Source organism: Stegostoma tigrinum, chromosome 6 (assembly GCF_030684315.1).
Source record: "Stegostoma tigrinum isolate sSteTig4 chromosome 6, sSteTig4.hap1, whole genome shotgun sequence".
In the NCBI taxonomy this organism is placed as follows: Eukaryota; Metazoa; Chordata; class Chondrichthyes; order Orectolobiformes; family Stegostomatidae; genus Stegostoma; species Stegostoma tigrinum.
This window is the reverse complement of record NC_081359.1, coordinates 88,853,759-88,877,405: the sequence shown is the minus strand read 5'-3', so window position 1 is coordinate 88,877,405 and position 23,647 is coordinate 88,853,759. Positions and strand designations below refer to the sequence as shown.

At 43.1% G+C, this 23,647-nt stretch overlaps 1 protein-coding gene across 1 annotated transcript in view; it reads right to left on the bottom strand.

The window, feature by feature from the left end:
• Window positions 1–552: 552 nt before the first annotated feature.
• Window positions 553–23,647, bottom strand: part of gpr143 (G protein-coupled receptor 143) — a 64,154-nt gene continuing 41,059 nt past the window's right edge. Inside the window, exons 4-8 of the mRNA XM_048533202.2 lie at window positions 22,812–22,904; window positions 22,263–22,372; window positions 20,742–20,850; window positions 16,935–17,052; window positions 553–2,670 (exon numbers count right to left, since the gene is read on the bottom strand). Of these exons, the coding sequence (XP_048389159.1) occupies window positions 2,359–2,670; window positions 16,935–17,052; window positions 20,742–20,850; window positions 22,263–22,372; window positions 22,812–22,904 (742 nt within the window). The 3' untranslated portion in view covers window positions 553–2,358. The remainder of the gene's footprint in view (window positions 2,671–16,934; window positions 17,053–20,741; window positions 20,851–22,262; window positions 22,373–22,811; window positions 22,905–23,647) is intronic.

Below are 23,647 nucleotides of genomic sequence, written 5' to 3'. Positions count from 1 at the left end.
GATGACACAAAACTTAGGAGAATTGTGAACAGAGGAGGAGGATAGTGTAGAAATCCAGAAGGACATTAACAAGTTGATGGAATGGGTGGATCGGTGGCAAATGAGTTTCAATGCAGAGAAGTATGAGAAAGAATGGTGAAGACAACAGAAAATAAGGGCTACAATTCTAAGGAGAAAGAGGAACTGAGGAACCACGATGAATATGCACACAGATCACTGAAAATAGGAGGACAGGTAAAGTAAAGCATTTGGTATGTTCGGCTTCATTAACAGCGGCAGACAATATGAGAGCAAGTGATGCTGATCTTAAATAAAACACTTATTAAGTTTCACCTAGAGTACTGTGTACAGTTGTGGGCACCACATTATAGGAAAGACATGAATGCAGAACTCATTCCAGGGATGAGGAACTTCAGTTATGACGACAGATTGAAGAGTTTGGGGCTGTTTTCTTCCATTTTGATAACCCATTGGCATTCGATGCTCAGTGTCTTAAACTCCCACATACTTTTATAAGTGTGCAATGAGGAATTACACAGGCGATCAGTGTTACAGCTATTAGTTGAAACAGAGACTAAAGCGAGTCTAGCGTTTTGTGGCTGCAAAGGGGACTTTATTGATATGGACAGTGTATGCAAAAACATAATCTTTGGAATTGGAAAAATGAGGTCATCACAGATATTGTCTTACATACTGAGGAGAGAAGGAGGTTAACATTAATTTCAATTTTGATGAAGGGCCATTGACCTGAAACATCAACTTTGTTCTTCTCTCACTCTACAGAGCTGTGGAAGGGTTACAACAGTAGTTTCTGTTTTTAGATTACCACCATCCACAGAAAATACATTTTTAAGGGAATGCACAATACTGTTTGAGATTGATCCATTTATATCTCTTTAAAATAAAAGGAATATTGCTTCATTCAAAATGCATCATATAAAACAGTGTTGTCATGTTACTGATGATCATTATTTCTGCTTTGATTTGGAAAGTGTATTTAAAGTAATCAGGGTACCACCTGACCTGGTCCAAGTTACTGACCATCACCTGATTTACAGCAAAGGAGTCTCAAGTTTGAACTCAGGCAATTCCTGACATCTGAGTTAATGTCTCTCTACAATATGCAGCATCAAATATGTAATAAAAATGAGAAACAACAACTTGCATTCTTATAGCACCTTTAACGTAGTAAAATGTCTCAAAGCACTTCAATGCAGTTTTTTTAAAATCAAAATTGACACCAAGTCATGTAAGGAGATGGTAGGGCAGATGACCCAGAGCTTTGTCAAAGAGGTCAAGTGGGGTGAAATGGTGGTTCAGTGGTTAGCACTGTTGCCTCACAACATTTGGGACCTGGATTTGCTTCTGGCCTCAGGCAACTGCCTGTGTGGAGCTGGCACATTCTCCCCATGTCCGAGCAGATTTCCTCCAGGTGCTCTGGTTTCCTCCCGCAGTCCGAAGATATGCAGGTTAGGTGGACTGGCTGTGTTAAATGCCCTTGGTGTTCAGGGATGTGCAGGCTGGGTGGATTAGCTGCAGGATAGTCTTTGGAGGGTCAGTGTGGACTCGATGGGCTGAATGGCCTGCTTCCACACTAAGTTGTTTACAATTCTGGGTATGTTTTAAGAAGCATCTTAAAACGGAGGGAAGTGAGGTTTGTGAAAACTATCCCAGGGCTGAAACCATGACCTCCAATGTGGAACAATTCAAATTAAAGGTCTCAAGAAGTAGAATTGGAAGAGATCTGTACGTTTCAAGTGGGACCAGTTCAGGGATCTGGAAGGAACAACCAAGCCCCATCTCGGAAGAAAGGGAGGGACAAATGAACCAAAAGAATGAATGAAAAAAAAATGTACAAACAAAAGAAAATGAGGAGAAGCAAGTACAGCAATGTGAGAATAGTAAGGTAAGCTGTTGTTCTGATGTGGACTGAGGGATGTAATATTGGTCAGGACATCCAGGGTAACTCCCTTGCAAGACACAGATTAAAGGATTGCCAGAACGGATCCCATAAGTCATGACGTAGTTCTAGGTAGGTGGAGATTGGAATTAAAAATGCAGGGATAGCAGGAGAAAAGAAAAATTGCGGTATGTGAGAAGTTCTGTGGTCTTGAAAAAATGCTGGCAATCAATGGGTTTAAAGGGAAGACTGTGCAAAACATCTCAATAATCAATCCTATTGTGGAGGAGGGTCAGGCAGAGATTTTCACTTTCAGCAGACCATCTGCTGGTTGACCACAGACCAATATTGATTGGGAATTTTCCCATTCTTTAATAGCACGGAACCTTCAAAGTGATTAAGAGGAATGGTTAGCAGCAGAAGTTATGGTGTGGTATCGGGTACTTTGAGAAAACCAGTTACAGCCCCTGATAGATGGGGGAGCTCGATGCAAAGAAACCATTTGCTTTCCCATTATCTTCAGAGAGAGCACAAAGCTCATCATTACTGTCGTGACTATTTTCAGTCATCACCTTTTCACGCTCTTGTAGATTATCGTGGTAATTGAGTGAAGCTGCCACAGGATTGTCACACTCATTTTCAGCTGTAGTGGAGGTCGTCGGAAATTCCCACTGAATCTCGTTCTTTTGAAAACGGAAATCAAAGTCCCATCCAGTCCAGCCATAAAAGGCTAATGTGCTGAGAAAGCCTTGCATTGGATTCAGGATACTCTACACATGAAAAAAAGACAGAAAGGCAGGATTATGACCTGAACAAGATAGATTGGGAAAGGGGAAAAGCAACAAGACCTGGTTCACCAGTCACTGATACAGAAGGTGGTGAAGGAAGAAATAGTGTGCTGGACTTCATTCCGAGAGAATTTGAGTACAGAGCAGGGCTGTCTTCCTGCAATTACACAGGGCTTTGGTGAGACCTCACCTGGAGTATTGTATGGAGGTCGGATCTCCTTATCTGAGGATATGGAGGGAGTGCAACAAGGATTTACCAGACTGATTTCTGGGATGATAGGACGGATGTATAAAGAGAGGATGGGTCAGTTAGTCACTGGAGTTTAGAAGGATATGGGGAACCTCATAGAAACCTATAAAATTCTAACAGGGTAAATGCAGGAAGGATGTTTCCAATGACTAGAGTATCCAGATCCAGGGGCTAGAGTATACAAGAATACAAGGTAGGCCATTTAGGACTGAAAGGAGAAAACTTTTCGCCCAGACAGTGATGAGACTGTGGAATGCTCTTGCCATAAAACAAAATTGAGGCCAAAACATTGAGTGTTTGCAACAAAGAGTTAGATATAGTTCTTAGGATGAAAGGGATCAAAGGATATGGGCAGAAAGAGGGAATAGGGTATGGGGTTGAATAATAAATTTATAAATTGTGCAGCAGACTCTTATTTTCTATGACAAACAGGACTATGTTTACAGATATAGTGAGCACAACAGGACTATCATGTAAAATACTGAAGTACCATTCCAACAACTATAGCCTCTAATATGAATCAAAGTAACATTTGAAAGGATTCACTTTCCCAATGATGTGATTCTTGCCAGCAAGGAAGATGATAATATTAACCCAGCTTTAAATTCATTTCCTGGGAATTGAAATTGGCCACTGTAAGTTTAGCTTCATCCATGTGGATCTTCTGAAATTACAATGGCTGATCAGGATAAGCCCTGCAAACCAGCCTTCCATCCTTTGACTCCATCTACATTTCCTGCTGCTTCAGAAAAGCAAAGAACATTATCAGACCCCTCCCACCTGGTTACACTCATTTCCACCCTCTTCTATCAGGCAGAGAATATAAAAGTTTGAATACATGTATGAATAGATTCAAGAACAGCTCTTCCCCATTGTTATCAGACTTTTGAATACAGCTCTCAAATTAAATGTTGATCTCTCTCTTTCTGCGCCTTCTCTGCAGCTGAAACACTGTATCGTCCACTCTGTTCTGCAGTCTTCATGCACTTTGTATGATCTGCCTTTATTGCACACAAAACACCACTTTTCACTGTATCTCAGCACATGACAACAGTAAATCAGCAATCAATCAGAAAGACACACAATCTCAAACTTTTTTAAAAAATTGCAAAGTAGTAGATGGAACACAATCCCAGCCTCGTCCATTCTGCTGGGCCTACACAATCAACCTGTCCCAGACCAGGTGGTCTCCAATTGGAGTTCAACACCACTTTCCTTCAAGCGCAGTTGCTGACAATGAAGAAATCGAATTGGCCCCTTTGTGTCAAAACTAAAGCTCACATGAACCTTCATGTCAAATAACAAACAAATCCACCTCAAGGAAGGGGCAGAGCAATTTTCTTTTGCAAATGTACAGAAAGGGATTGGTTATTAATCATTGTGTTTTTCAAGTGCTTAATTAGGGCAACTACATATTTGTCACAGGGACTGTTATACTGAAGTAATTTCTGCCACTTCTCCAACACTCAATGAATGCTTCCTGTTGTGGCATCAAACCACACTGTAGAAGTCCAAATTCCCAATTCCTCTAAATTCCCTCTCTTTGTGGCTCTCTGTAAACATCTTACAATCCTGAATATCATCATTTAAATATATAAATACAGTACTACAATCTTGGTAAAGACTTTTTTCGTTTAAAAATGGCAAGAAATCTGAAATCACAGTCCTTTACTGAAAGAATAAAACCATAAATTTCTCCAGTTATAACAGATGAGTATTTACTATCCAAGAATCAAACAGAGCAAATACCAGATACCATCCCAGAATAATCATCTGTACTGAACAACTCAAAATTCAACAAAAATTAAATACGCACTTTGTGGCAGACTCTAAACTAATAAACTACGCAGCAAATAATGAATGCAAGCAAGATCTTATGAATTGACGATGCAATCCATTCAGCATAAATGGCACATATCTCTATCACCATAACCTTCAAAAAGTGGTCTTCCACACAAACAATTTTAATTTTCCTTCTCGCAGGAAGTAGACTGAACCCATGGCAGTGCACACCAAACATGTGAGACCACGGCCACAGTGAAACATCTTACATATATTTCAATAAAGGAAATGAACCCAACATGTCACGCAATCCGACAGCGTGTGCATGTGTGTGCGCACAGTTGCATCAAGCTTTGCAAAGACCCTCAATATGCAAACACCATGCATCATGTGTGATTAGATTGAAGTCTATAAGATTCCGAATAGTCTAAATGAGGTGAATGTCCTGAACTAGGAATACTTTCAAAATTCAGGGGCTTTCTTTTAGGGCAGAGATAACAGGAAATTCTGTCTGAGGGTTGTCCAACTTTGGAACTGTCTGCCTCAGAAAGGTAGAGGAGGTACAGGTAGATAGAATCTTGTTAGGCTGGGGGATCATGGGTAATTGTGGATTGATGAGAATGTGAAATTCAGAACACGCAGATCAGCATGATCTCATTGAATGGCAGAGCAGAGTTGAAGAGCCAAATGGCCTACATCTGCACCTAGTTTACCTATTTCTCGTACATGCTGAGCTTCTACCTGTCCCCAATGTTGTGGAGGCTGGCTGTGACCACATTGTGACAAAACATTCTTTCCTGCAGGACCGTGGCATAACACCTGTCCACCATGGTAAAGTTTTTGCACAAAGGCTTCTTTTTACAAGTTCACAAGGGAGTAGGCCTCCTCAAGGCCCGGTAGGAAAACCACATGCTGATTTCTGTTGGACAGTTCCCTCAGCAGGCCATCAAACCCATCTGGGTAGATCGCCTCATCGCCAGAACATTCAAACCAGCTCCGAGATGCGGCTTTCCTGGTGGTGAGAAAGGCTCTTCCACCCTTCCTACCAGATTCTTCACGACAGCCTCAGTACCATCACACACTGCCCTCAGCTGGCTGCAGTGGTAAAAAGTATTTTCCACCTCTTCCTGGTGCAATGTGCTTTTGCAAAGACAGTCTACAAAGACACTCTGTAGTTTTCTTCATTCATTCACAGGATGAGGGTGTTGCTGGTCAGGCAGTAGTTATTGCCCATCCCTAATTGCCCAGAGGGCAGTTAAGAGTCAACCATATCACTGTGGGTCAGGAGTCACATGTAGGCCAGACCAGGTAAGGATGGCAGTTTCTTTCCCCAGAGGTCATTAGTGGAACCAGATGGGGTTTTCCAATAATCGACAGTGGATTCACGGTTACCATTAGATCCTTAATTCTAGATATTTATTGAATTCAAATTCCACCATCTGCGATTCAAACCCAGGACCCCAGAACATTATCTGGGTCTCTGGATTAACAGTCCAGCAATAATACTACTAGAGCACTGCCTCCACACTGCGTGCAGCAGTTCTGGATGACTCACTGCCTCAATGAGATGTTCCTAGGTGCAAACACCAACAGAAGCATCAACTTCTGCTAGAGAATAATCAACTCAGCAAGACACTCTTTGGTCCTCCCAAACCAGTCTTCCAGTGCAACCAGAGCTCCGTATCCAGGCAGGCTGACACATTTCCAAATCCAGGATTATATGCTGAATGATGGGCTACAGCTTGTTGCATCTGTCACAAAGGCTCAAGGGGGAAAGAAGGCCTTCCTACCATAGTACACCTAGGGGCTGAAATGGCTGATTGGGGAAGTAGACTTGAGGGGCTGAATAGCCTAATCCATCATTCAAATCCAGTGGTACTGAACCATCAGGGCAGTTCCCACAACTGAGAACTTTCCGACCAAGTGACCAAATGATCAATTATTTTTGGTCAATAATAATTGATCATTTTCATCAGCTTCTCCTTCTACCAGGATGTCCGAATCTGTAAAAGTACAGCATTTCTCTGCGCCGTGTGGGCTGCTTGGTCCAGAGATTGCTGCAGTAGACATTGAGAAAGTTATAAAAAATGGATTTATGAGAAAAATAGTGAAGTTAATTGATCAAAGTCAAGAGAGCTGTAAATCAGGAACAAAAACAGAAGTTGCTGGAAAAGCTCAGCAGGTTTGGCAGCATCTTATGAAGAAAACAGAATCAGAGTTAACTTTTCAGATCCGGTAACTCTTCTCCTGAAGTTAACTGAGTGAGCCAAACATTGAATTTTCCTTAGCTGCTTTGTCCTTGGTTTACAGCTGTTAAGAACTGTCTTCTTAAATTACGGCATTGATTTCCAAACAATCCAGCAGACAGCTTGTTACATGTGATAATGGGAACTGCAGATGCTGGAGAATCCAAGATAACAAAGTGTGCAGCTGGATGAACACAGCAGGCCAAGCAGCATCTCAGGACCACAAAAGCTGACGTTTCGGGCCTAGACCCTTCATCAAAGAGGGGTCTGGGGTGAAGGTTCTGGAATAAATAGGGAGGGGGAGGCGGACCAAAGATGGAGAGAAAACAAGATAGGTGGAGAGGAGAGTACAGGTGAGGAGGTAGGGAGGGGATAGGTCAGTAGGGAAGATGGACAGGTCAAGGAGGCGGGATGAGGTGGTGCTTGGCCTGCTGTGTTCATCCAGCTCCACACTTTGTTAGCTTGTTACATGTCGCACACGATTCACACTGAGCACTACCCTGGTGGAAATGCAAATGAGCTGAGCTAAGGAACAATAATTACTTTCGCTGACAACTTGCAGACACGTCATCTTTCATTAGTGTTCAGAATTAAGTAACTCAAGGTTTTGAAAGACGGGATTGTTTAGGGTACCCCTCAAAATGAGAAAAAGGACGTATTGTAATTCACTCCTGTAACAGCGTCTGGAGAAATGTAGCAGTTCTCGCAAAGAAGCTGAGCACATGCGTCAGGACATTGTGTGTGACATCATTTACCCTATTCCTCTGAATATTGCTCCAATCTTTCACTATAATTGCAAGTGCAGGTTTGGGAAATCCTGCTGAAATGTCAGTGTCAAGCACCGGATATTTATTTTTTAAAAAAGCTGCTACTGCATCAAACAGTGGCAAAGTTGCAGTCAGCCTTGTTCACGAATGCAGCCAAAGATGGCTCAAGTCCGCCCCCTGGTGTCTGCTGTACGTAAATACACCAGTAGAAAACCAACATTTTATTATCTTGAAAACCAACGACGGCAGCTTATTAGCAATTTCAGTGAAAAGTTGCTGTTTGCTCCATTTATATATAATGCCGCTAGATAATGCTCTCCTCTTAAGCTTTACATTAAGAAAAACTGAAAAGGTAAAAATTTTAAAAGATTAAATATTACATTTTTAAGAACATTAGTTTTAGGATCAGCAGTGAACCACTTGATCCTTCCACAGTTTGCTAAGCTCATGGCTAATTTGATTGCAGTTTCAAGACAATTCCTCTCTGATTATCTTCTTAACTCTCTGGCCTCTTTGTTATTCAATAATGTGTCTACTCTGCCTTAAAACATTCCATTTCCCTGCCTCCACTACTACCTGGGAAGAGAAATTCCAGAGAGTTATGAGACTGTCAGAATTAAAGATCTTGGTTTCAAATGATGACCCCTTATTTTTCACCTAACAGCTAACATGCAGGTGCAGCAAGTAACTAGGGAGCTAAGTGGTACGTTGGCTTTTATCACAACAGGGCTTGCGTGCAACAGCAAAATGTTTTGCTTCAGTTGTGTAGAAACTCAGTGGGACCACAACGGGAGTATTAAAGTGCATTTTTGGTGCCCCTTACTGAAGGGAAAAATGTCTGTTCCAATACAGGGAGCGCAGCAGGTGACTAGAACTGGGGCAGTCTCGGAATACGGGTCAAGATAGTTAGAATTGAAAGGAGAGGCTATCCTTCACTCAGGCTGTAGCGAATATGTGGAATTCTCCACCCAGACGGCTGTGGGAGTTTAGTCATTGATCATGTTCAAGGCAGAGACAAATACATTTCTGTACAGTAAATGACAAGTCAGATATGGGGATTGTACAAGAATGATGATCTACCTTAATGCCATGAGCTCAAAGTGTTGAATCGTCTGTTTCTTTCCTGTGATGCAAAGACTGAATAGTAAGTAACTTGGTTTTCACTCAAGATATTTTTCACTCTATTCAATATACTGCTCTATTTATGCTTTAATTGCAGCAAATACTGACTGTAGAGACTCTAGCTCCCTGGAGGCAACCCGTTGCACCAAACAGTCTGCTACCAATACCTTCTAGCCTAGAATTTACCCAATCAGCCTGTTCATAGTTGTTAGTAGACACCTCTGGAGCAGGGGAGCCTTGAACCCAAGTCTCTTGGTTCAGGTGTTGGGACACTATCCCTGTGCCAGAAGGTCTTTAGCCTGGTGTTTATTTACACAAGCGTTAAAGTGGATTCAAGTATTGCAATTTCTGCTATTGATACTTTAAAGCTTTAGGATGACTGACACTTTTATTGTCTTGTAGTAAAATGAGTTTGTCCAAAATGGAAGGGACATGTGCCTGAGAGGGTTAATACTGAATAGTGCCTATAAGCACCACCTGCTTGAGAGAACACCTCCAGTTCGCAAAAGGATTGAAACCTAATATCTGCTCCTCCTCAAAATCTCTATGACAACATTAAATATAACCTGTAACTAGTTTCTATAAATATAATTTACAAGCCTTGTTAATAAACAAAATGATGGTGGGGCCTGCATGATAGGTAAGCTGGTCAGAGCCCATCTGCTCCAGGCTGGCAGCATCCTCTTCCCAAGTACTTTTCGTCCACTGCCTTTTCTGTTCTTCCTTTATCTTTGAGGCTGGAGTGGTGTCAGTGGGATGGTGGCTGCAGCATGGACACTGTGGATCTGGCCTCCTGGCGGCAGTGCCTGCAGTGTGCGCAGCGTGGACTCCTGGTGATGTCAGATGGCAGCAGAGCCAGGATCTCCTGGGAATTGGTGTCGTCACTGCTGTTCCGGAATGGGACACCTTGAGAACTGCAACACCTTGCAGAAGCCCTGAAGCTGTGCTCCAGAGCTCAGTTTGAACAGAAGATGAACTCTTATTTAAGTAATCTCTTCTTATAGCTCAAAATGGCCCCAGATTGTGGTGACAAAACACTTTTCATTGTATCTTCACGATATAAATGTGACAATAAATCATTTATTCAATTTAAGAGACTTTCCTAGTTTGACCAGTTTGTCTACCACATTAGACCAAGCAGGCTTTGCAGTTTGAGATAACAAGGTGTGGAGCTGGATGAACACAGCAGGCCAAGCAGCACCACAGGAGCAATTTGAGGATAGTGGCAGCAACTTCATCATTGGCAGTAATTCATACAACACAGTGAGCCGGTATGGCCATATGACATGGGGCTCAGTTGGCTGGACAGCTGGTTGGTGAAACAGAGTGATGCCAACAGTGCAGGTTGAATCCCCACACTGACTGTGGTCACCACAATAAGTCCAGCTTCTTGGCCTTGCCCCTAGTCTGACGCATGGTGACCCTGAAGTTAAAACCATCACCAACTGTCTCTCTCAAACGAGAGCACAACTTACTGTCATCTGGGACTATGGCGACTACCTAGTAACATGGTAGGCAGTGGAGGGTCTAGGCCCGAAACATCAGCCTTCCTGCTCCTTTGACACTGCTTGGCCTGCTGTGTTCATCCAGCTCGACACCTTTTTATCACGAATTCTCCAGCATCTGCAGTTCCTACTGTCTCTGAGACAGTGGAGTAGATTTGATTTGACTGCTTACACAACACATGGTGCGAAATCTTTAGACCTAGCTTTACATCAGTGCAAGGGTTATCAAGGAGGAGCCCTTCAGTGAATGGTAAAAGCTTTCAGACCTAGTAACAGACGCATTGCAACAGGAGAGTTGGTATTTCCTGGGAATGGAGAGTTCGCAGCTCCAAAGCACCGACAAGGCCACAGTGCCAGGCAGTGATCTGTGGGAGCTGTCTTGAATTGCGGTGAGAGAAGAGACACTGGAGATTCCACGAGCAAAGCTTAAAATCACTGGCAGGGTAATTTTAAAGTGATTCAGTATCCATGCTGGAAAGGCAAGAATTTAAAAAATGTACTTGTTGCTGCGATAGTGAGTGGACGCCACAAGGCATGGCTACAGAAAGGAATTAGAAGGGCCCCAAAAGAACCATTGATCCGAAGTTACAGACCCAGGAGGACTTCAAGAGGCCAGTAATTAAAGCAACAATGTGGACAGAGTTTGGAAGACTTCGCGCAGCCTGAAAATGGCAAGTGATCCTTCATAAAAGCCACAATAAAAGGGAGGAATGAATGCATTTTAAGTCAGGAGCAGGAATCTCAGTAAATCCAGGAAATTACGTGAGAATCATTTATTAAAGCTGCGACAAGTGGGATTCGTGCAGCGATCATTCAGCAAATGGCAAAACCCTTAGAATCTAGGCATAAAGGTGCACACTTCCGTGAAAGTGGCAATACTAGTGGATAAGGTGGAAAGAAGATACACAGCATATTTGCTGCTATTGTTCAGGGCATTGAGCATAAAAATTGTTGAGTCACATTGCAATTGTGTGGAGCTTTAGTTAGGCCACATTTGCAATATTCCTGTACAATTCTGGTTGTCACACTAACAGAAGGATGGGGAGATTTTAGAGGGGGTACAGAAACAATTTAACAGGATGTGTCGTTGGTTTGGAGGGTATTAGCTCTGAAGAGAGATTGGATAAACTTGTATTCATTTGAATGAAAGATGAGGAGAGACCCAATAGAAGTGTACCAAATTATGAGAGCCATGGATAGAACGGATCAGAGTCTTTTACCCAGGGTAGAATGATCAATTACCAGGGCACATGGGTTTAAGGTAAAACAGGAAACTTTAGAGGAGATGTGGGAGACAAGTTTTTTTTAAATATGGTGGAAAGTGCCTGGAATGCGTTGCCAGAGGAGATTGAGGAGGCAGATCCAATAGCACGTTTAAGAGGCATTTTAACAGATAAATGAGTAGGCAGAGAATAAAAGGATATGGACAGTATAGAGGCAAAAGGTTTTTAGTTTAGAAAGGCTTCATGTGTAGGCACACAGTCTGGCAGGTCGAAGAACCTGTTCCTGTGCTGGAGAAAACAAGGTGTAGAGCTGGATGAACACAGCAGGCCAAGCAGCATCTTAGGCGCAGGGAAGCTGATGTTTTGGGCCTAGACCCTTCTTCAGAAATAAGGGAGGGGAAGGGGGTTCTGAAATAAGTAGGGAGAGAGGGGGAGGTGGATAGAAGATGGATAAAGGAGAAGATAGATGGAGAGGAGACAGACAAGTTAAAGAGGCGGGGATGGAGCCAGTAAAGGTGAGTGTAGGTGGGGAGGTAGGGAGGGGATAGGTCAGCCCAGGGAGGATGGACAGGTCAAGGGGGTGGGATGAGGTTAGTAGGTAGGAAATGAGGGTGCGGCTTGAGGTGGGAGGAGGGGATAGGTGTGTGGAAGGACAGGTTAGGGAGGCGGAGACAAGCTGGGCTGGTTTAGGGATGCAGTGGGGGAAGGGGAGATTTTGAAGCTCGTGAAGTCCACATTGATACCATTGGGCTGCAGGGTTCCCAAGTGGAATATGAGTTGCTGTTCCTGCAACCTTCGGGTGGCATCGCTGTGGCACTGCAGGAGGCCCATGATGGACATGTTGTCTAAGGAATGGGAGGGGGAGTTAAAATGGTTCGCGACTGGGAGGGGCAGTTGTTTAGTGCAAACCGAGCGGAGGTGCTCTGCAAAGCGGTCCCCAAGCCTCCGCTTGGTTTCCCCGAGGAGGAGGCCACAAATGGGAATAGTGGATGCAGTATACCACATTGGCAGATGTGCAGGTGAACCTCTGCTTGAGGTGGAAAGTCTTCTTGGGCCTGGGATGGAGATGAGGGGGAAGGTGTGGGGGCAGGTGCAGCACTTCCTACGGTTGCAGGGAAAAGTGCCGGGTATGGTGGGGCTGGAGGGGAGTGTGGAGCGGACAAGGGAGTCGCGGAGAGAGTGGTCCCTCCAGAAAGCAGGTAAGGGTAGGGAGGTTGGATTGTAGATGGCAGAAGTGTCGGAGGATGATGGTTTGGACCTGGAGGTTGGTGGGGTGGTTCATGAGGACGAGGAGGATTCTGTTTCGGTTGTTATTGCAGGGAGGGGTGTGAGGGATGAGTTGCGTGAAATGTGGGAGACACGGTCGAGGGTGTTCTTGACCACTGGGGGGGTGGGAGTTGCGGTCCTTGAGAAACGAGGACATCTGAGATGTATGGGCATGGAATGCCTCATCCTGGGAGCGGATATGGCAGAGGTGAAGGAATTGGGAATAGTCAATGTTCCTGTGCTGTACTGCTCTTTGAACTGTAATTAGTTGCTAACATGCAATAGCTAGACTTGCTCATTACAAGTGACTCATGGTTCGACTAGAAATAGAGTTTCCTCTAGTATGTCGACCGTGCAGGCTTTCTGATTTTCTATACATAAAGACAATAGTGGCAGCAACCATCATGGGAAACAGCTCCTACAGCAGAATCAGTTAGCAAGCCCTTACAATATAGTGTAAATAACATAAATGAACAAATGACCTTTTTGGCACTTAATATTGTCACTATAGAGCTTTTTTTTATTGTATCTCTGAGATGCCATGAGCCACGCTTCCTCACAAAGCTGTCCCAACTCAAACGAACAATGTAAAAAAAGGGACTGTAACATATCTATCTCTGCCACGGACGGGTACGTGAATAGGAAGGATACTGAGTCCTTGGCAACCAGGTCACTTGACTTGCCTCCAAGCAGAATTTGTAGGAGGTCAAAGTCCTGTCTTCAAAAATATTCCATTTAACTTCAAATAGACAATTCAAAGCATAACCAACTTATAAAACCCAAGTCATGACAGTACTCTGAATGTCACCTATTAAAGTCCTCATGTGAGTACTCTGAAGCAGTACATCAGTGGCCTTGCTATCCAGGAAGCAAGAATAGATGTTATTCTTTTCCACTGGCCTTGCTGCTGTATATTCATGCTGCATAGCTCATTCCATGCTGATTTGACCTCTATGCCACCATCTTGGGTACAACAGTGCCAGTATCTGAACTGGTAGCTGCCACTGTTAGATCAAATGACAATGCTCCTTCATCAAACTTGTTCTTGCTCTTCATTACCACACTCCTCTAGCTGATCAGACAACAGTTCTTGAGTATCTGAAAGCATAAATGTAGAAGGAGACGGTGGGGTGAGAGATGGGCAGAAAGAGATGGGTGGAAAGCAGGAGGTCCATGGTCACACCAACTGCAATTTCATAAGTAACTGCAGGTTGTACGTGCAGTTAGAGAAGGTTTCAGTGATGTGATGGCCTCAGTCACTGCTACATCATCATTCACAGTGGCGCGTCCCAAAGGCGCTGAGGACATGCCAGCATTCCTATCCTCCACCAACTCTCTTCTCTAACCTCCTGTGCTGAAAGAGGGGAGGTGGTGTGGTAGCAGTGTGTGTCAGTGAAAAGGTTGAAATATATTTAAGGGATGCACCTTTCAGAGTTAAATTGCTGGAATTGTGTGGAAGCTGAGACATGTTGCGAGGTTGTATCAGGTGTAACCGTGAGGTGGTGGGGGAAAATAAGAATGTTAGAAACAAATCCCAAGTAGGTGAGTAATAGGAACCCATTGAGTGGAGTTGGGTGATGGTATAGCAGGTTGATGACAGAACTTGAAGATACATTCCATGACTATTACCATTTGAGAGAGGTCATTGTGCTTTCTGAGGCACTGCAGACAGTTTTTTGCAGGCTCACACTCTGACATTGTACATCTAATACCACGTGTATCCAATTCCTCCATATGCTTAGAGGCACCTGTGAAACATAGTCTCTCTCTTTGCAATTAGTGTTAGGTTTAGAGAGACCCTGGGCCACTGCTGAGTATGGTGGTTTAGTCAGCAACAACTTTATCATTGCACTGCACATCCCAGTCCTGGATTGAATCACACAGCATGACAGCTGAACACTCCCTGGATCACCTCGAGCAAGGGCAGGGCCTTTGCACATTATAATCACTGTGCCTGTAGACCAGCAGCGTTGCATTGTAGCCCATGATTATGTTCTGTGCTGGAGAAATGGACAGAGGGATATGCAGGGTACTGTTCACTCAGCCTGCCAGACTACTGTTCCTGCGGGCTTTCAATTCCATGCCCACCCTGTTGGGAAGGAAACCCATTTACAGGACAGTGTCACTTTACTGAATTCTCATTTATCTGTGGATAACAGTCTCCATTTTGATTAACACAGAGTCAGAGGAGAAACCATTTGCACAATGAAATGCAGTTACTACAGATACAGTGGTCTGCAACATGCAAGAGTTTTGTCTTGTCACTGGCTAATTCACACTGGGATCCTGGTACACCAGACCTGAACCTCATTGTTGGGTTTGAAGTTGAAGTTGATTAGAGATGTCATGTGTTTCCCAAGTACCAACAACATTTCAGTCCCCTGTCATGGAAACAAACAAATCTTTTTTAACGTTACAAAGTGACACCACTACATGAACCTAGAGAACCTAATCCTTTGCGATGGCAATGATCCACAGACAGCCTTCACCCAATGTCTACCTCCACTGCTTTCCTCTTTCTGTAGCTCAGAGGCATTCATGTCATGCCCAAGCCTCAGACCACTGAGCACTAACCATTCCTGTCCTGCTAATATGTCCTCAATAAAAATGATCCACAGTAGATTTTCTGGATTTTGTCAATTCCCATTGGTAGTAAAATGGCATCTTAAAATCATTGCCTGTTAAAGGACATGTGATTGTAACATCATAATTACATCAGATATACTTGGCAAAAAGGCCCCCAACAGATTCAATAGAAGCTTGGTTTGCTTTGCCAAAGATATTACGCAGTATTTAACCAGTTGATTAATTAGACTTTTGCAGTGCATTTGATTCATTGTACTTCTAATCAGCTCTTTCTAATCGAGTACAAATTATTAGCTCATGGCAGGATAATTAGTCTGTGCTCAGAAGATTCACTTTTAAAAAAAAATCTGGAGAACATACTGGTCAAGATGCTTGTGTAGGTCCTAGGCCAGGGGCTGCTAAAAGGCTCCCCACAACAATTCACTATTTGAATGGAGCCACTGAGTTCAGCCCAAAAAAGGGCAAAGCTGTTCTCATTAGTGGCAGTACTCAGGATACAAGGAGGACAAGGGTCAATGGGCAAACTCCCTGCAGAAATCCCCAAAACACCAGGGAATGGCCAATCCAGGAAGTCATCTAGGCCAAGCACTTTTTCTGGGGAATGGTGAGCCAGTGGGAATTCCATCTGTCAGTTTCTGGGGGGGGGGGGGGGTGCGTTGGAGAGACTGTTGTGCAGGATCTTTGGGGCAGTGTAGATCAGGCAGGAAAACAAAACCATTAAAAGGTGAGGGGCTGGTCAGGGACTACAGGCTTGCAAGGGGAGGTGGTGGGGAGGCCACATGAAGGAATGGGGAGGAGGAGAAGAAACAGACCACAAGGTAGAGTGGAGTAGTCAGTTAAGAGCCCTCGTTGGGGGTGGGAAGACAACAAGAAGGAGACCATCCTGGGGTGGAGAAAAAGACAAGAAGAATCGGAAAGTGGAGATGTGGGCGGTTGGGAACAAAAGGTGTCCCGTGCTCACCTGTATGGGTGGGCGTTTTGGAGTGTGCGCGTGTGCATGTGCGGTGTGTGTATTCGTGTCATATGTGTGCATGTGAGTGCGTGTGTCAGGGTTTTTGGGGTGTGTGCATGTCATTTGTCTACACAATTACAAGACGGATTATCACAATGCGACATCATCAACTGATGAATAAGAATGATGTGGGAACCCCTGAAAACTGAAAGGTAGGCTTTGAAGGAAGTTTTGTGTCATGATGCACAGTGATATAATTAGCAGAGTGGATTCCAAGCTTAAGAGATAACAAGGTGTAGAGCTGGATGAAGCTTATTATCTTGTTATCTCAGATTCTCCAGCATCTGCAGTTCCTATTATCTCTGGATTGCAAGCTTACTTAGTTTATTGTATTTTTTTTATTAACACAGCTTATCCAAGATAAAATCAAAAAGCAGAAGAATGGGACAAAATTAATCAAGTCTTATGCTTATGAACATCATGCTGGGTCCACTAATGTGTGTTTCAGTTCTACGAGACCGAAGCTATCTGCACAGTCTTACTTTACCATTGTAAACCATGTGATCAAAGCTGCATTCTTGACATTCTTTAGCAGCTCTCGGTTCATGTCTGGCTGCAACTCAAGGTAGAATAAAAGACCCTCATTGATGAGATTTGGAAGCCAGCTGTGAAGAAAGGGAAAGGCATGTGAAAATTTTGAGTAAAACAATGGCAAGAAAGCAAAAAGGAAACTGCTTCCATTTACATAGTAATAAAATGTGAGGCTGGATGAACACAGCAGGCCAAGCAGCATCTCAGGAGCACAAAAGCTGACGTTTCGGGCCTAGATCCTTCAGGGGAAGGGTCTAGGCCCGAAACGTCAGCTTTTGTGCTCCTGAGATGTTGCTTGGCCTGCTGTGTTCATCCAGCCTCACATTTTATTATCTTGGAATTCTCCAGCATCTGCAGTTCCCATTATCTCCATTTACATAGTGCCTGGTTACTGTCTCCAATTTTATAACACGCACTAAGTTACTTACTTAAATGCATTAGTCATTGCATAGTATGACCATCATTTTGCTCTTAGAAGGATCCTACAACAGTAAAACAAAATCTACCATCTCAAAGTGGTGAACAAATACTCCAAATTAAATGTTTTGGTGTAAAAATCACGATTGTTTTCCCCAAACATAAACCAATGTAGATTTACAGTTGCTTTACAAATCTTATTACTGGCTTATTTAATAGCCAGAGCTCTATATAAAAAAAAATTAAACTGTAATTATTCTATTGGAATTGAATTACCATGACTGAGCATATTCTAAACAGGCTCCTGACTCAGGGGGCCTTTCATGACTCTGGCTGCCCAAGTCCTTACAAAATAAAAAACCGTAAGATATAAAAACCTCCATGCTGATTGTGAGCAAACTCTGAAATCATGTCTCTGGCAATGGGTTCACAAGATGCAAACAGTAAAGAGATGGAGGGTCAGTAAATTTATTTTTCAACAGTATTGATTGAAGGAGGCAGAGGGACCAGGTCATTGGCCTTGGGGTAACTGAGTGCCCTGGTAAGGGGTGCAGAGCAGATTCACCAGAATGATGCTTGAGATGGAGCTTTACAGCCAAGAGGGGAGGCTGGATAAGCTTGGGTCATTGTCTTTCAAGCAGAGAAGGCTGATGGAAGAACGGGGCACCTGATAAAACCAGATAAGATTGTGAAGGGTACGGGCAGAATAAATAGAAAGCAGCTGTTCCCCCTAGCCAAAATGGTCAAGATCATAGGGGCAGATGTTTAAAACAAAAGGCAGGAGATTTAGAGGGAATTTGAGGCAAAGGAATTTCACCTGGAGGATAATAAGGTGTAGAGCTGGAAGTGCTGCGTAACAACATTTTCAACTTGATTAAAATCAAGAGTAGGCTGATGAAACAATATTTGTCTGGGTTGGATTTGTCCTGTTTTTGGTGGCTAGGCCATACCTGGGCAATTTTGCAGTTTCACCTCGCTCATCAGTAAAAGTGATGCATGGTTTTGTCAACAGTGCTATTAAGCAGCACCTGTTCAGCAATAAGCTGCTAGCTGCTGCTATGATTGGGTTCCATCAGGGCCTCTCAGCTCTTGACCTCACTGCAGCCTTGGTGCAAACGTGAACAAAGATGCTGCATTCTAGAGCAGAAGAGAGATAAGCTGTTCTTGACAGCGAGGCTGAATTTGACTGAGTCTGGTATCAAGGAGCTCCAGCAAAACTGGAGTCAATGGGAATTTCCATTGGTTAAAGTCATACCTTGCATGAAGGGAGGTTACAGTTGTTGGAAATCAGTCTTCCCAGCTCCAGAATCACTGCAAGATAGCATCCTAGGCCCAACAACCTTCAGCAGTTTCACCAGTTCCCTCTATCATAAAAAGGTCAGAGGTAGAATGTCCACTGATCACTGCAGAATGCTCAACCCCATCACAAATCCTCAGATGCAGAAGCAGCAAACGCAGCAAGACTTGGACAATACCCAGGCTTAGGCTGCCGAGCACACAAGTACCAAGCAATGGCCATCCTCAACGAGACAGAATCTAATCAGGAACTATTGGCATTCACTGGCATCACCATCGCTGAATCTCCCACTATCAACATCCTTTGGGTTACCATTGACTAAAAGCTGAACTATCATATTACTCTATTGGCCTTATAAGTATTCCGGTCAGAGGGCAGGAATCTTGCAATGAGAAATGCTCCTCCTGACTCTTAAAAATCCATCTACAGGGCACAAACCTGGAGTGTGGTGGAATATTCCCCACTTGCCTGGCTGAGTGCTTCTTAAATCAACACTCAAGAAGCTTGACACCATCCAGGACAAAGCAGCCTGCTTGACTGACACCACATCTACAAACATTCACTCCCTCCACCACCGACGCTCAGTAGCAGCAACAATGCATACTACCTACATGATACGCAGTGGAAATTCACCAAAGTCCCTCAGACAGCACCTTCCAAACCCACGACCAACTTCCTCTACAGGGGCAAGGGTAGCAGGTACATGTGAATACCACTACCTGCAAAGTTGCATCCAAGCCACTCACCATCCTCATTTGGAAATATAATCGCTGTTCCTTCACGGTTGCTGAATCAAAATCCTGGAATTCCCTCGCTAACAACATTGTGGGTCAACCTACAGCTGGTGGACTGCAACAGTTTAAGAAGCCAGCTCACCACCACCTTCTTAAGTGTAACTGGGGACGGGCAATAAATGTTGGCCCAGTCAGCGATACCCACATCCCATGAATTAAAAATAAAAAGCCTAGGCATGTTTGTAGGAACTGCAGACTTGCCTAGCACCTGCATCTTACACCCCAAACCCCTTCACCTTTGACCTTGTAAATTGCTCTGCAGGCAAAAGAGGAAAACCAAACCATCTACGGTCTGGTCAATTGCAGAGTTGCTGGAAGAGTCTAACTTGAAGGAAACACCAACTGCCAAATGGCCCTCCATTTCAGATTTTATAGGGAGTTTGCTCCCTTAGCCATCATTACTTTATTGGGAATGTGGACGGCACTGTTTGGCAGAACCCAGATTACACTAGAATACTGGCTTCTGTGCTGGATTAAAGGGTTTGAGATACAAGGAGAGGCTGGATAGACTGGGACGTCTTTCATTGGAGCGTAGGAGATAGAAGCGTGACTTTTTGGAGTTTCAAGTCACGAGGGGTATAAATAAGGTGAGTACCAAAGGTCCTTTCTCTCGGGTGGGTGAGTTCAAAGATAGGAGGCATATTTTTAAGGTAAAAGGAGAAAGATTTAGAAGGGACCTGGCAGGAAACATTTTCACACTGAGGGTGGTTTGTACGTAGAATGAACTGCCAGAAGATGTAGTAGAGATGAGTACAATTACAACATCTAAAAGACCTTTGAACAGGTACATTGAAAGAAAACGTTTAGAGGGTTATGAGCCAATCATAGGCAAGGGGGACTAGTTTCATTTGGGAAACTTGTTCAGCATGAGCGGGTTGGACGAAAGGATCTGTTTTCATGCTGTATGACTCTATGAGCTTTGTAATCAGCTGAAGTTCCTGATTTGTGAACCAATACAGCTCAATTGAAAATTTCAAAAGATGTGTTTAATGTAGGTTTTATATGTGGCAAAGCTATCGAAGTATATGGAGTTAGGTAATAAATCAGTCAGGCACTCATTAGGAGAGCAGGATTGAAGAAATGAATGCACTATCATCCAATTCACAGCCTTGATCAAGGTTTAAGATGCTAGTCTCCAAAAACACTTTTTACATGCTTATCACTAGTTCATATTTGGAGAAAAATAAATCGGCAGGTAATTTAACTTCAGCATGTGATAATCAACAATTCCCATAAATACATAGCTGTGCCTTACCAAATAAAACATACTAGCAGAATCTTGAAAAATCTTAACTTAATCTGACTCCCCAAACGCCTTTCATTTTCTGTATATATGCCTTGTCTTCCCTTCAATAGTGAGGCAACTGAAAAATAAAATGTATTTCCTTTGAACCTGATGCAATGGTATACTTAAAAATGTCAATTCTATCACAAACAGATGAAGTTTCCAACCATTGGAATTGAAATGACTTTTCAATAGTCCGATTGGTGAAATGCAGACTTATCACTGTTGCTGGCATTCAAACAGAAGAGTGTTGAAAGTACTGCAAATGGCAATGTCATCACAAGGTTTCTTTAGTGAATGAATGGATCTCACATGATGGTGCTTATGAATTAAATTAAAAGGAGGATGACTGAATCCTTAAATAGATTCACGCTGTTCACGAACCGTCAATAGACACTCATCCAAACTAATGCAGAACTAACTTTGTTACATTTACTCACCCAGTTGCACAGATAAATCTGTGCCCATCACCCACTCCAGATACTTGAATAAAAACATTCACCTCAAACATTTAAAGACTCTTATGCAATCCAGCCAAATGCAAAGTATTAGCTGTCGGTAAGGGCTGATCACAGTAAGATGCTCAATGCATTCACACTATTGGCATTTTGATTTTGAGGCACTGATTCCCCGGACTAATCACTAGCAATGGAGGTTATGAATCACATGATTTCCATTCTCATTCATCCATAAAATTGCAAGCAAATGGGTTGTCATGGGTCACATGGTTCCTACGCACCAGATTACAAGATGACAACTCATATTCAAGTGTGAAAAGATCATTTAGAAAAGAAGGGAGAAACACTCCAGGGCTTTTAAAACTTGGTTTTGTGCTGCTGAATGGCCGAGAAAGATAATATTAAATAAGTCACTTTTTGCTACAGTGTGAATGTGAAAATAGAAAATGCTTCTGACTGTGTTTGTGTGCGCGATTGGAGAGTTGAGCCTGGTATCTCTGATAATGCTGCCTTTTTGCTGGATTGCCCCTTCACAGGGGAAAGCCATATCATGCATTTAGACATTATTCATGCAAGGGGCTTGCAAACAAGTGCTGTCGTATGAAATCAACAACGAGGTGCATTGCAGCTAGCTCTACATCCAGGCAAACATTTTCAGCTGGACAGGAAGGGAATCAGGGGTTGTGGGGATAAGGCAGGAAAGTGGAGTTGAGGATTGTCAGGTCAGACTCAATCTCACTGATTGTGGATCTGAGTGAATGGGCCGAGCAGCCTACTTCTGCTCCCACATCTTATGGTTTTATGAAGAGATAGACTGGCTATCACCAGGCTGCTTCCTTGCCTTTCAGTCAGGACACAGAGTCCATTGTAGTGCTGTTACCTATACCTCACTGGAAGTCAACAAGGAGTACAAACCAGCAACTTGGAAGAACTTTGTACATGCATAGCTGCAGGAATCGTGGTGGTTCACTTTTTAAGCATGCTGCAGTAAATAAATGAAACTAACATTAAGCAATATTTGTGGAAGTCATACCTGCAGAAGCAGTTTTCCCAAACAGTATGGGGTTAACAAGCAGAACTAGCAACAGAGGTATGTAGGTTGTAATGTAGTGAGGGATTGCATGTTCCAGTCCATTCTGACAGCTGGAAAAGATTCAAGTTTATATTAATCATCTGAAATTCAATACAGGTACTTTTTTGTCTACCCATAAATATCATGTGGCAATGATGGTGTGTTATGGAGAAGGGTTACCATGGCGTTGCACTTCAAAAATAAACCCAGTTCAAGATTTTACATTGGTTGCACAGGATGAGGTCGTCCCTCTATTTATTTCATTTTACTTCACATGAAGACTATTTCTAAGCAGTTAAAAATCTTGAAAGCCATCCCTTCCACTAATAATTTTTAAAAGAAAGGGGGTAAAATTCTGCTATTGCCTTTTTTTGGAGAATACGTGAGCTGCTGAGTATATACTGGTATTAGACAATGTTGGAAAAAAAAGCACATTCTGCAACTGCATCATATTTTTGAAAGTCAAGAGTCAGAAGTGAGCAATTGTTTCTAATTCCTGAAGTTACTAACCTGGAAATGGATGGATAGTAGAGCATGGCTACACCTTCAACCAAAAGCAGGATCGCCAAGCCCCAGGTCAGCATGTGGTACAACACTAGAATACTACATTGAAAAAAAAGAATGAGTAGCTTTAGCATCACATTTGACAAAGTTCTAGCTATTGAGATTTCAGACACCTGTGCAAGGGTAAAATTTCACGCTCTTTCTCTTGTTTGTAAATGCAAGAAAAAAAAATCAATGCTCGTGGGAAATTTGATCATAGTCAATGGAATCAGCCAAATGCAGATTGTGTTTACTGCAAGTGCACTGGATAAAGGTCAGGGACTGGAGCCCTGCTCAATTTCTCTCTCTTTGGCTAGACAGGGAGGCTAGCAGGCCACTCAGCTTATCAAAGGCACTCCACTATTCAATGAGATGACTGATATGAAAATAATCCTCAACCCACTGCCGTTTCCCCATAACCCTTCATTGCCTTGCGATTTCAGTGCCCATGCCTGTTGTTATCTCAACTGAGATCAGTCAACCAGGGAGCAAATCTGAAAATCTCCTTTCATTGTTGGGCCACAATTCATATTAAAGGGAGCATTTATTCGGGGAACAAAATCCCCACAGCTTAATTTAATCACTAAACTTTTCAAAACAAGCAATTTGTTTTTTTAAAAAAGTGTCAATTGTCAACCTTTCAAGATATAACCAGGTTCAAACTAATTTGCATAACTTTTGATGGTAGCTTCCAGAACCCTTTCTACCAGCTGAGATCCAAAGGAGGGAGTTTAGCAATATGTGTGTCAAGATTGCGCCCTGGCCCCAACCTTATTGTTGCTAAGTCATGACTATATCATGGA